At 37.4% G+C, this 13355-nt stretch overlaps 1 protein-coding gene across 1 annotated transcript in view; it reads right to left on the bottom strand.

Annotated features, from left to right (window-relative positions):
- Positions 1-3600: 3600 nt before the first annotated feature.
- snRNP-U1-70K (small ribonucleoprotein particle U1 subunit 70K) overlaps positions 3601-13355 on the bottom strand; it is an 85880-nt gene continuing 76125 nt past the window's right edge. Inside the window, exons 7-10 of the mRNA XM_083126542.1 lie at positions 11276-11492; positions 7955-8146; positions 6312-6388; positions 3601-4254 (exon numbers count right to left, since the gene is read on the bottom strand). Coding sequence (XP_082982668.1) covers positions 4115-4254; positions 6312-6388; positions 7955-8146; positions 11276-11492 — 626 coding nt within the window. The 3' untranslated portion in view covers positions 3601-4114. The remainder of the gene's footprint in view (positions 4255-6311; positions 6389-7954; positions 8147-11275; positions 11493-13355) is intronic.

Here is a 13355-nt window from a genome sequence, read left to right as displayed (position 1 = left end):
TAGTTAATCGCAATGTTGACGATCATGAATGGCAATTAATGAAGGAAAACTCACAAATCACCATCACAATTATGATATGTAATATGCAGAATATTATTGGCGATTCAAATGTTCTGTTTCTTGTTGTTGTTGTTTTTTAACATTCTCAAGAATAAATTCTTGTTTTTGCTTTATATTGCACGTTTATTATAACGTCACGTTTACCACGGCGGACCTCCTTGGTGTGGTTTACCACGTTGCCTTGTAACCAAAGAGTGCCAGGTTCAAGTCCCGATGGAGACACATTGCACAATGGGTCGGAGTCAAATTTAAATTATAAATCCAGTTCCAATTAATCTATTTGAGCATAAAATGGACTTTAAACTATTTTTGATTACGACGACAATGGGATCAGTTATTGTAATAGTGAAAGAAAATATTATCTCCTTCAGGATTCAAACCTCGGACTCAGTTTTACAGAAATTGTAATCTCTAGACCAGTGGTTCCCAAAGTGTGCGTCGCGGCACCCTGGTAGGCGTACGGGGCCGCCGCGAGATGTTCCAATATTTTCACTGAAATTCAGTCATTGATATGATTGTTCCAAATACATGATCTTATTTAGAACATTTTACATAAAAAATGTTTCTGAATTTGAAATATATGTTTATTTTTTAACTTAAGGAAAGCAACCTATGCACACTAAAAGAGCGTTACAAGTGTTAGATAGGCCCTCCCCGGTGGCGTAGTGTTAGAGTCGCCACCTTGTAATAAAGGGGTCACGGGTTCGTTACCCGGTGCAGGCACATAGTGGTTCGGATCCCACTTTAAACTTTAGGTCCAGTTCCGATTAGCCTTATTGTGCATGAAATGGACTTAAAACATCAATTCAATCAATCAATCAAAGCAAGTATTAGATAGGCCTACATTCTGATTTGGACGCCGTGGAAAAATCTTGAAACACTAATGGCACGGCGAAACGAAAAAGTTTGGAAATTCCTGCTCTAGACCATAGAGATTAGCTTTGTTCCTTCGTTCGTCAGTGCTATATATATTTTTTAAAACAATGCAAATATAGGTAAATATTATTTCTCAGTTGTGTGAGGTATCGGTAGACCGTTAACATCTGCTAGCAATGCCAACAATGCATCAGTGTACATTGTTATTAGCTAGGCTTCCACTCTCCCCGACATCCATTCTAAACAATGACATTACTTATTTCATTTATTCCAGTGTTCGTGGCGGAGTGGTAAGCATAAAGGGCTACGGAATCAGAGATCCCATGTTCAAACCTCCACCAGCCATTGGTGACTCATTCTGTTTGTCTATGTTCCCATCACTTTTCCATCCATCCATCATTCATCCATCTACATCGACTTGTAAAAATTAACCTACGAGGTAGGAAAAAAGGTAAAATAGCCGAAATGAAAACCTATTGAATTCTAGCCGCCTCAGTGGCTGAGCACGTTAGCTACCGAATTACGATTTTGTCCCAAATTGATCTAAGTTCGAGTCCGTGAGTTTTTGTATTAAGTCCTCTTCATGCACAGATAGACCAATCGGGACTGGACGTACAGTTTAAAGTTGGATCCAAACCACTATGTGCGTCCACTAGATATCGAACCCAGGCCAGGACCTCTTAATTATATGGTGACGACATTACCGCTACGCGATGTCCTCGCCTGGAGAGGCAGGCGATTTTTTTGTTACTGTCCATGCATTAATTTCTTGTATCACCGTTGCATATCTTTGACATTAGCCAGAAGTGTCAGTAAAGTAATGTAAAATCAGGAAACTAAAATCAAAGTACATCCAGTGTTCAAATTGAAATTTTTAATTTATAACTCCTGACCACGTAAAGAGTTTTCCTCTTAAATATTCTCGATCATATTTTGCTATTGCTAAGAATTTGACGTAATCATTTCTTTCAACTTCAAGTAAATATTACATTAATATCAGCATATAAATTGTCAGTTTCTGTACTGAATTTTACATTAAAATTAATACTGTTGTTGGTTTGCAAATTACAATATGTATTTGAGGAGAAAATATTTCCTGATTAATTTGCCTTCCTCTAAGAAAAATAATTCTGATATGAAATAAAAGTCCACTGAGACGAGATCAGTGATTACTGAACTCTTGTACATTAATTGGAAAATTTGTGTTATTTACTTTGAACCATCAGTCCATATGTTTTAGGTACAAATCTCAACATTTGAAAAGGGAAGCTGATATGACTTTTCTCCTCAGCATTTTTTCAATTTGAACACTCGATATACATATTTCATTATTTAAGTTAAACTACGAACACACACACACACGCACATATAATTGTTTTACAAAACTGATTGGTACTCACTTTGTAATTCGCCCACAGTTCCATGCATTTTAGATGATAGGATGTTCCTCCGTTTTCCTTAATTTTTTCACATGGTTTCTTCCAGTTGCGAATCCCTATTTTCCTGAAACTTGATTCTGCATATCCTGAATCTGTGCCAAATTTACGGCATGGAAAACAAAAGCATGCGTCAAGTTCCACAATATATTCTAGCCACGGCGCAGATGCAAACCAGTATTTTTTAAATAATCACTTTCGCTTTCCGAACGTAGAATTTGGATAGTTTTGCAAAAGTGGTTGCCTAGGATTATCTACCCCAAGATCAGTAATTATTTTCACATTAGTACATTCACTTGTTTTGTCTAACTTTGGAACGTCAGAACTTGGATCATCATCATCTTCATTGTTGCCATGTTCCACATGTTTTGAGATAGTTTTAAAATATCCAGTTTTGATAAATTTATCCATTCAAAATTTAAATGCACAACAACGCTACAACTCTTCCCACACGAATAAAAACACAGTGACCGTAGCAACCCGATAGCAGACCTTGCTCGCAAGCAAGAACACAAAGCTAATCTGTGGCTCTGAAGCTGAAGCAAGGAGCAATTTTAAATCTCAGAACAATGTCAGTACTGGAGAACTCTCTCCATATGTCGCTCGACCCCCTACTGTTGACCGCTCGGCCTCGGCGGAGTCTTTGATTCCATCTGTAAGGGAAGGGTCATTTGCAACAAAAGGCAAAAGGTTTTCAGGAACTTAGGGTAGGGCAAGGTTAATAACCTCAAAGCAGGCAGATTATAAACTGGTAAGCAACGAAAGGGTGGAATTTTGCTGTCCTACATTTGCTTCCGAAGATTTTCTTCGGAATAGCAGGTTTGTTCCCGCTCAGTGTTTCCAACTCTGCTACAAATTTACTAGAAAATAATACGTAGTATTAATTTAGGATAATTTTTAAGAGATCAAAATTTTGTTTGCGGGGGCCAGAGCCCCCCCCCCCAACGACGTCCCTGTTGCATTGGCATCTAGGCAAATTTTGCACTCAATTACAACTGATAAAAATTGTACTACTTTTTTTCCCCCCCAGAAATGTTAAGTTCATTTTATGATTAGCTGGACCTACAGCTTAAAGTGGGATACAAAATACTGTGTCATGTGCCTTCATCGAACCCAGGTACTCAATTACCACCATGTCATCTGGGGTGGCTGCATCAAATTTTGAGGAGACGTAGCGTTATTTCAGAGGTAGGCAGGCCAAAAAAAAAATGCACAAAAACACTTTCCATCTTAATGATTACACAATTTATTTTACCTATTTCCACTGCTTATTCACTATAGTAAATCTCTTGTGATGAAAGCTGTACAAAGTGTAAATGACAAGATGAAATGTAAATAATTCCTACACAAGCAGGAGTGAAACGTACATAATTTTCAATTATGTACTGCCAGAATTCATTTTTATTTTTATACATTTATTGGCCAAGGCAAACATAAATTAAAAACTTATGGATTGTGTTGCACTCACTCTTTCCTCTATCACTTGTTAAAATACATCAATATAATTTTTCACTGTCACATGAGCTACCCATATCAAGTATGGTCACAGTTTTTTTTAAAAATGCAGACATATCTTAAAGAATATTTTTCATTCATCGTCATTCCTTACTGCAACACCGCTACTTCCTACATGAAAACTCAAATGACAAAAATCATCTGTGCTGTACGACACAGTGCACATCCTTATGTAAATTCCACAGATTCAGCAAACAGCATTTAGAAAATCTTGCAATGTACTTCATTCAATATTGTTCATCATATTCATTATATTGTTGGCCATTCACACCATCTCCATATCTTTCTCCTTCTCTCTCATACTTCACTTGTGTTTCTATGTTCATGTTCCCATAATTGGGTGGTGGTGGTTCATAATCAGGATAATCTGTGAAGAGAAAATGTGTTTGTAATTACACGAGAAAATTAAACAAACTTCAGGATATGAAGAATTTATTAAATAGTATTGTGGATTATAAAAATTAAATTAAATAAGTGATTACTTTCCAGTTACTTTTATTATTGTTTCTCGCACACATTTGTTTAAAATATTTCCACAGTTGCAAATGGTATTCATCAGGTGAGATTACAAGATAATGTATCTGATCACATGTTGGTTTTGACTCTTTTTGGTTCTCTCCTTATTTAGTTTGTACTTTTGATGTCTCTACTGTAATATTACAAATTTCTTGCAAGTCAAAAAAGCTTGGAAATAATGCATTATAAGTAAATTATTTATTAAATTTCTGGTTCAAGTTTGAAAATGATCCATTCTTTTCTGTGATTTTTTTAGGTTATCACCTGCTAGTAAAATAATGAATAATTCTTTAATGTTCAATTTCATGTATCCCTTTATGAACTTGCATTCCTGTTTTGACATTACACACAGAAAACTGGAATGGTGAGAATGAATTTTGTAATTTTGTGTCTTTTGCTTCCTCTTTGGTTAATTACACCAATGAGTATGACAGATATGGTGTAATAGGTGGTACAAATGCAATGCCTTATCGAGGATTGAAGTTGAAACTACCACCACTCCGCCATGGAAGCAAAGTAAACAATGAATACAATAGTACAAACATGCCTTGGTCACACACCTTTGAGACCACCTACTACTGTGTGTGTACTTATTCCACTATTATTTTGAACTCTTGTTACTGCTAACTTATATATATCTCTGGGTTGATAACACTTTAAACTGATTCCAATAACAAGCCTGATGCTTGAAGATTGTAACAACAAAAAGTTAACCACACATTGATCAATATTAATACATAAGTATTTCACAACTTATATTCATTAATTTACCAGAGTTTGCGTTGAAACATTCAATTAGAACAGACTATAGAAAATATTCACATGGCAATGAATTTTTTTCATGAATATAACCTAAACGTGAGCAGCCTCAAGAAGTGAGCAATCGCATCCTGAAACGTCGCAGGAGTTACCTCGATACTCGCAAAACTAAGTTAATAATGTATATACGAGGTGTGGCTAGAAAAAAACCGGACTGTTGCTATAGAATCTTTTATTGGTTATTTCGTACAATACGAACATTATCCCCTTGAAAGTAGCCCCCTTGCACTATCGATACAATGCTCCATACGAATCTTCAATTGCTGGAAATCATTTTTTGAAACCATGTTCATGACCTCCGTCACTTTTGTTTTCACACATTCTACGGTCGTAAATCTGGTTCCTTTCACTGCTGAATTGATCTTTGGGAATAAAAAAAAGTTGCACGGAGTGATATCCAGCGAATAGGGTGGATGTTCTAACAGTGGGATCTCATGCTTGGCCAAAAAAGTCTTGACTGACAATGCCGTGTGGGCAAGAGCATTGTCCTGATGAAGAATCCATGACTTGCCTTTCCACAAATCAGGTCGTCGTCTTCTTACTCGCTCACGAAGGCTCGTCAGCAACGTAATGAAATAATGTTGGTTGTTTTGCAATAGCTCGAATACTCAAGCGAGGTACTTTTCGAATCAATTCACCGACATTTGCAATGTTTGATTCCGTTTTCGACGTGTACGGCCGTCCAGGACGCGAGTCGTTCGTGATCACTTCTCGTCCCTCTTTAAACCTTTGAAACCACTCAAACACTTGCGTGCGTGATAACACTCATCTCCGTACACTTCCTTCAGCAAACCATAAGTTTCTGTGGCGGATTTTCCGAGTTTCATAAGAAACTTCAAATTGATTAGCTGTTCCACTTTCACACTTAACATTTTTTCCGACGGAGCACAGACATACGGTTCACTTCGTCCACAAGCTACAGCGGAACTGAGAGCCGCGCACTCTGCAAAATCACACAGTGGATAGGCAGGATATCACGTTATACACTCATGCACCGCTTGACCTTGACGCGCTTGTCGTTTGTCGACAGCAATATCAATCCGTTTTTTTTCTAGCCACACCTCGTATATATATCTTTTTTACACTTACCATCAGGTGGTTCTTGTTTGATTCGTATTTCCTGCTCCTCTGGTCTTTCAAAGTCTCTGTCTCTGCGGTCCTTATCCCTGTAAATAAGCAATGTTGATTTTGAGTGTTTGTGAGGTTTAAGAAAAACACTGCACATACAAAGAAACAATCAGTATTTTACCACCACTGTTCAAATATTTGCAGAAAAGAAACAAATTTGATTATGAGGAAAAAATGAAAGTATTTTTACGTGTGCCATTACATGTATTAACACTTTTATGTGAAACTTTTGCAGGTATTGATGAATATACAGATACCACTAACAAATATTGTACAGATCCCATATAAAATGCAAATGTTCAATGAGAAACCAGATGTAACTAAGTGAGTGTAAAAAGTTTTGCTTAAAAAACTGTTTTTAGACACTTACGCATATTTGCAAAACTAGGATACATGGCTTATATCTTTCTATTCATAAAAAATAACAAATTGGCATTGTACTGTACTAAGCTATAAGCTACTTATTGAAATAGATTGGTAAAAGTTTGTTATTTTACCGGCAAGCTGATACTTCAATATTTCCATAGCAGCCAATACCAATAAATACAGCACAGATTAATTTGCCACGCATAGCTAGTAAATTTCTTTGGACTATATCTCATATGTGCACTTGAAATCACTTTATTAGATGCAACTTCATGTTATTTCAAACAAGTAAATAAAGTATTATTTTTTTCATGGTCCAGGTTAACTGTGCAAATGGAGATAAATACATTATAAACAAAGGAATAATAATAATAAATTTCTTTATTAAGTGGGCGAGGTTCAGCCTATAGGCTGCTCTGCCACCTAACCCTTGTCAATGTGAAAACTTCATTTATGAATTGCTAGACATTTTTAAATTATATGAAGCAGATCATATCAGTGTACCCAGGTTCAATAACCTCATCCCCTCTTTTTACATGCAATTATAATCACTACAATGCTTAATTTTTTGTTGCACTAATTCTTCTACTTCTGTTCTTCTAGTCGTCATCTTCTGTAACTTTTTTTTAAAAAAAATCCTATCTGAATCACACTAAGTAGTTTCACTTACGAAAGCATACCAGATTTCTACATGGTCTTTGAGTGAAAATGAAATAGAATTAATCTTTACCAAGTAGCCAGTAACAATTTAAAGTTCAATGCACAGTGCATACTTAAGTTTCCCTCGAATATAATATAATCTAATTGTGGTTCTATAACATGAAAACATTCGAACAAATGTCTTCAAATCATATCAAACACATGTTCTCACATCTTCAATCAAAAGTGTATGAAATCATCACAATTATACCTTTGCATTAGGTTTAATGCACTAAATGTTGTCACAATGCATGTGCTATGAAAATAAATTAAATGCAGCACACAAAACACAACCACACAAAGAACATATGTTTTGTTTTTCATTGTAATGTTTCTTGTAAAAGCCTCAACAAGTAGAACTCATTAAACAGGAATTGTTATTAGAAATTACTTGTGGCACATAATGGATCTCAAATAACTACCTTAAAAGTTCGCACAAAATTGTTGCTTGACCAGGCTTTGAATGAAAATTCCAACTGCTGTATCGGTTTTTCAGACACGCATTTAAATAATAATTAAAGGAAATAATAAAAAAGTACCTGTCACGGTCTCTATCTCTCTTCTTCCTGTCACGATCTCTGTCTCTGGAACGGCTTCGTCTGGATCTCTTCCTCTCCCTATCTCGCTCTCTCTCCCTCGGTTTCTCATCAATTTCTTCAATGTCATTGTCTTTTCTGTCACGTTCCCTGTCTCGTGATCTACTTCTCCTACGCTTCCTTTCTCTACTTCGGCTGAAATGTCAAAAATTCAAATAAGTGACAAATCACAAATAGCAGTGGAAAAATCAATCTTGCAAACATAAACTACGCTACAGAACAGGAAGCATATTATTCATTAGAATCTGATGGCGAAATATTTAAGTATACATTATGAAATGTTACTCTCAAAACATGTCAAATTTTAGAAGCTTGTCCTGTCATGAGTGCAATAGTGGAAAAAAATGAAATTTGCTTTACAAGAATAAAATAAAACATTAAAGAGAATCATTTCATACTATGATTAGAATGGAGGGACTGTCAAGCTCTACACAGTACTTAAAAAGTAGAATGGTGGTTAACAATGGACACTTCCACTATGATATGAAATGTTTTATAAACACATTTAACTTGCTTATTATACTGTAAAAATGTAGCATGACAAATATCTCTGCAATATTTATTTTTGTTCCTGATGTAATACACTGATTATCCAGTGAGGTGGAAATGCTCACTGCTTTGACAGGGTCATGCTGACGTACCATTCGTTGGCCACTGGCTGTGTAGACACACTGGTTAATTTACATGAATTCGATGACAAAGTTTAAAACAAAACAAGTTAAGTTTACTATTGTTTCATAATTACTGAACCTTAACTTCATGCTTGGAGTTCATGTCACTATGCAGGTAATACCCAACAGTATTTTTTTTTGTTCGATTTCACAGTTATAGCTGACTTAAGTTCACCTGCTTAGTCATGTTAATGACAAAACATGAAGTGAAGGCACAATAACTATGAAATGGATAGCAGTATTGTCCTCTACACATGCAGATTCTGGAGTGAGGTGGCAGTGTGTGCACCGGCGTTCATTCTAGTGGTTCCAAATAGGAGTGAGCCGATATGCATAATGATGTTGATACTATTACCGATGCTTGAAAATTGTAACTTTAAAAGTTGTTCAACATATTGATTAATACCGGTGAGAGAGCATTCCAATCCAATTATAAGCATCAATTTACCAGAGTTTTGTGTCAAAATATTCAAGAATTACATCAGAATAGTAAAATACCTGTGTTTTACACAATGTTGCTGCAAAATAAATGGAAATTTCATATTTTGCATAACTTCCAGGACAATTAGACTCCATGAAAGTGTTGTGTGGTATCAGTACATAAAATCCAACTGATAATTTCTGATACATCAGCATCGTATCGTCTCAGCTTTAGTTCCAAATAATATCAGATTAATTCTAAATCATGCAAAACATTGGGTTGGTGCAGATGAACTGTCAAGTGCGTAACTGACACATTCACAAACTTACAACATTAAAAAGAACACTACAAAGTAGTCCCTCTCGGCATCCAGACACTGATACCAATTCATGATGGATACACAGTTTAAGTATTACGAATGTGAAGTTTTGTGTTTCTGCATTCACAATTGGATAGTTTTTTTTTTCCCCCAATTAATTTCGAAGGGTCACTGCCTTCATCTGGAGCAAAAATCCAGATGCCGTATCCTTAGTGAATGAAGGCAGTGAGCCTTCGAAATTAATTGTGCAACGTGGAAACACGAAACTTCACGTATGTAATACTGATACCAATGTTGTGCCATAGTGTGAAAGAAGTGTTGTAGCTGTAACATCAAGAAATCATCCACTGCATCCGAAACTACTCACCCAACAAAATGATGCAAGTAGATAAAAAAGTGGTATCACTTCGGGTGAATACCAAGGGTGAAAAAATGTGATTCATACATAACCCAACTCATGATCATGCAAGACGAACTCCATTATCTGTTTGTTGATGATCGTTGGCTACTTCTGCTGAATTTGTTGTTTCATTTCTTGCAGTACGGCACACTAACGATCTGAAATCATGGTTTCACTTTATCTCTCAGCTGCACACCACCACACCAGAAGAAGCCCCTTTTGAGGATGAAGATGGAGATGTTGCTGTGGGTAGTGCCCGAAGCCAACTACTGTGTTGATTGGTTAAAACCCAAGCAACTTATCATCAATGGTGACAATTCAATTAAAATCCTTCCCCAATTATTCCGCAGCATGAGAGACATGTTTTGAGTGGAGATGCCTTGTTCACTGGAGTTAGATCATGGGGCAATAACACATCCAACTTTCTGACCTTAGCTAGTGTTAGTAGGTGCTGAAGAGCAGTGGTGAGGTGTACATGCAGCCTCTTGGTTATCACCCTTGGTGGGGTAAGTTCTATGGTTATATTCAAATGATATGTGATCTGTATGAAATTTCACCAACCAGCAATAAACGGTGTGCAACAACATCATAAATCTGTCGAATCTCTCGATCCCAAACAATTTCAAAGAACTCCTTGCATATGGTGATAAGTTTAACCTACAAAACAGTCTGTCAATGAAAGAATCCAACAGCACCTAGCAGATGCGAAAAAAGCCCAACCCACTAAACATATGAAATACAATAGCCATAAAATTCAAAAGGTTCAAGTCAAACACACTGCCCACACGCTCGTAGACACCAAAATCAAGGAAACGCATGCCATAATGTAGTTCCCGCACGAGCTAAACATCGATAGCGGACAAGCGCACCACACTTGGGATTCCCCTACTGCAACAGTTATCGCCCAGAAATAGAGGACGACACAGACCCAGATGCACAGTTAGCAACAGCGCACCTAGCGGCAGCCAGAGAACTACAAACAAAAGATGCACGCCAAGCAACAGTAGAGCTAGTTCCAACGAGGATGCTGGCAGTGGCCACTGAAATTAATCGTGAGTGCTAGTTTCTCCGTATTTATATACTACCGCATCTCGCTTTTCCCAATTATGAATATGACTTTGTTTGAAGTCTTACAGAGGAAAAAATCATATTTCAGTTTGACGAACCACCACTACACAAGAATGCAGCTCGTAACTGAATAAGCAGCACACAGCTTGTCACTCACTTGTCTATACCAAGCGCATAAAGCCACACACAGAGTGACAAGACAGATTTCTTTGTGTTCTGGGCTCTTAACAAATGTGTTGTGAAAATGGAAATTTGAAATGCACTAACTCAATAAATGTTTCTTCAAGTTATGTGGAGGGGGGGGGGGGAATCATGCATCTGATTAAGAAAGCTATTATCAGCACTATCACATGGATGTTGTGAATTTATCCCCACATTAACTTACCTTCTGGTTCGATTCCTCTTCTTGTCTCTTTCCCTCTCTCTGCTTCGAGAGTGCCTTCTCTCTCTTTCCCTCTCAGGACGCTCCAATCTCTCACGATCACGCTCGGCATTTGCACGTTCAAGACGATACCTCTCCCTTTCTCTTTCATTGTCCTCACGTCCAGAATGCTTGATATTAACTTCTGGCCCACCTCTTCTTGTTCCACCGAGACCTCCACCTAAAAGCAAGAAAATGTTCACGTTAACTTTTTATCCATATTTGTATTACAAAAAAATTAGCTGCAAGTTCCCTACGATAATGACTCATAAAACTCACTCACTCTCTAGCCTTCTTGAACCTGAAGGTTCGTGGCTGCAACACAGGCCTTCCATCTGTCCCTATCCTGAGCAAGATCTATATACTCTTTTCCATCCCTACAATTTCCTTTAGGTCCATCTCAACGTTATCCCTCCATCTTCGTCTTGGTTTTCCTACTGATCTCTTACCATCAGGTTTCCCAACAAGAATCCTGAAAACTCTTCTTTCCTCTCCTATTCGTGCCACATGGCCTGCCCACCTAAGTCTTTTTGATTTAATCATTCTAATAATATCTGGAGATGAATACAAAACATAAAACAAAACACAATCAAAATGCATTTCTAACATAAGGGCCCCCCTCCAACTTTTTCGCAATTAGTCTACCTACGCACATTGTGGACTAAAAACTTAATGACAAATTACATGATTGATCCCTTGAATAGATAAATGAATAAAATAGATTCAAATGAACATCACAATGATTTAAATGTAGGTTCAGAAGTAAGAACTTATGTTCAAGATCTTTCTTTGCCTCTTAATAAAAACTGACATACACTTGATACATAGAACAGACAGTAGGGGCAGGGAGAGAGAGAAGAGCCTCTCTCACTCTGAACCATGTTCAAGATTTTTCTAGGCCTTTATAAGAAAAAGCAACAAAGAGACGTACACAAAGTTTAATGGCAAACAGATTGTGTTCAACATTCATAAATAATGGTGTTCAATCATAAAATTAATACCTAAGTTTCTCCAGTAAGTCTGATAAATTTTCTGCTCTGCCCCAGCACATGTCATGTTGGACATTAGAAAGTGTTGCCACATCTTGTCCCTTTTCTCAGCTACCTTAGCTGAAATAGCCGGCCCTCTCTGGGTAATGTCACTACAATGTTGAGTGGCCAAACACCATTCCTTCCCCCACTCCATCCTGTGGAGAGGAGGAGGCAAGAGACTTGGCAACTATATAGAGCCTATCTTTATCCACGTCTATCATGTTACATGATTTACGCAGGCCTGCGATCCTGAAGTTCCAGGAAATAAGGCCACAAAGCTATGATCAATTCTACAGGGTGCCTGAAAAGGTCTGCACTATTAAGCCAAATGGTAAAATTGACAGATCAGAAGATAATTTTGATCAAGAGTGGAAATGTGTCTTTGGTTCGTAGGACCAGTTGGTTGCGAAGGAAGCATTTAAGTGTGAACAGAGAAGTCAACAAACTCAATTTGCACTACTGATCTCAGAAGTATTCCAATTGATATGATCCATGCATATGGCACCTGAAATGATTGCATCACTGGCCTGTACATTTTCAACGACACTGATTGACAGCTTGCATTGTTTATGCAATGTGGTGGTCTCGCACTGACGGCTCCTGTTTAAATCCTGGTGTGCACATGGGTGTTCCTTTGTTAAGTTTCCATTCCTCAATTTTCTCTAATCTCCATTCATTCTCATTGCCCCGGTTAGTCTAAAGAGGCAGGAAAGCGGCGTAAAATGAGTTGCTTGTAACCCTTGTTTTCGTACCGCTACAACGCCTTGAATAACGTAGTGTGGAAAACGGCACGGTTCTACCCTATCTGGCTGGTTCCACTCGAATATGTTACCACGAGAGGTGTTGGTGTTGGTCTCGGTGCATGGTATTCGTTTGCTTATAATGGAAGTAAATGGAGTTTTCGCTGCAACGTCTGATTCTTTTACATGAAGCATTTCTATGAATGTGATAATTGATATGATATTTAGTACAGTGGTCGCGAAGATATTAACGAACATTCTATACAGTCGACC

This window comes from Lepisma saccharinum, chromosome 8, assembly GCF_977018435.1.
Source record: "Lepisma saccharinum chromosome 8, izLepSacc3.1, whole genome shotgun sequence".
NCBI classification, from domain to species: Eukaryota; Metazoa; Arthropoda; class Insecta; order Zygentoma; family Lepismatidae; genus Lepisma; species Lepisma saccharinum.
This window is presented reverse-complemented; position numbering and strand designations above follow the sequence as displayed.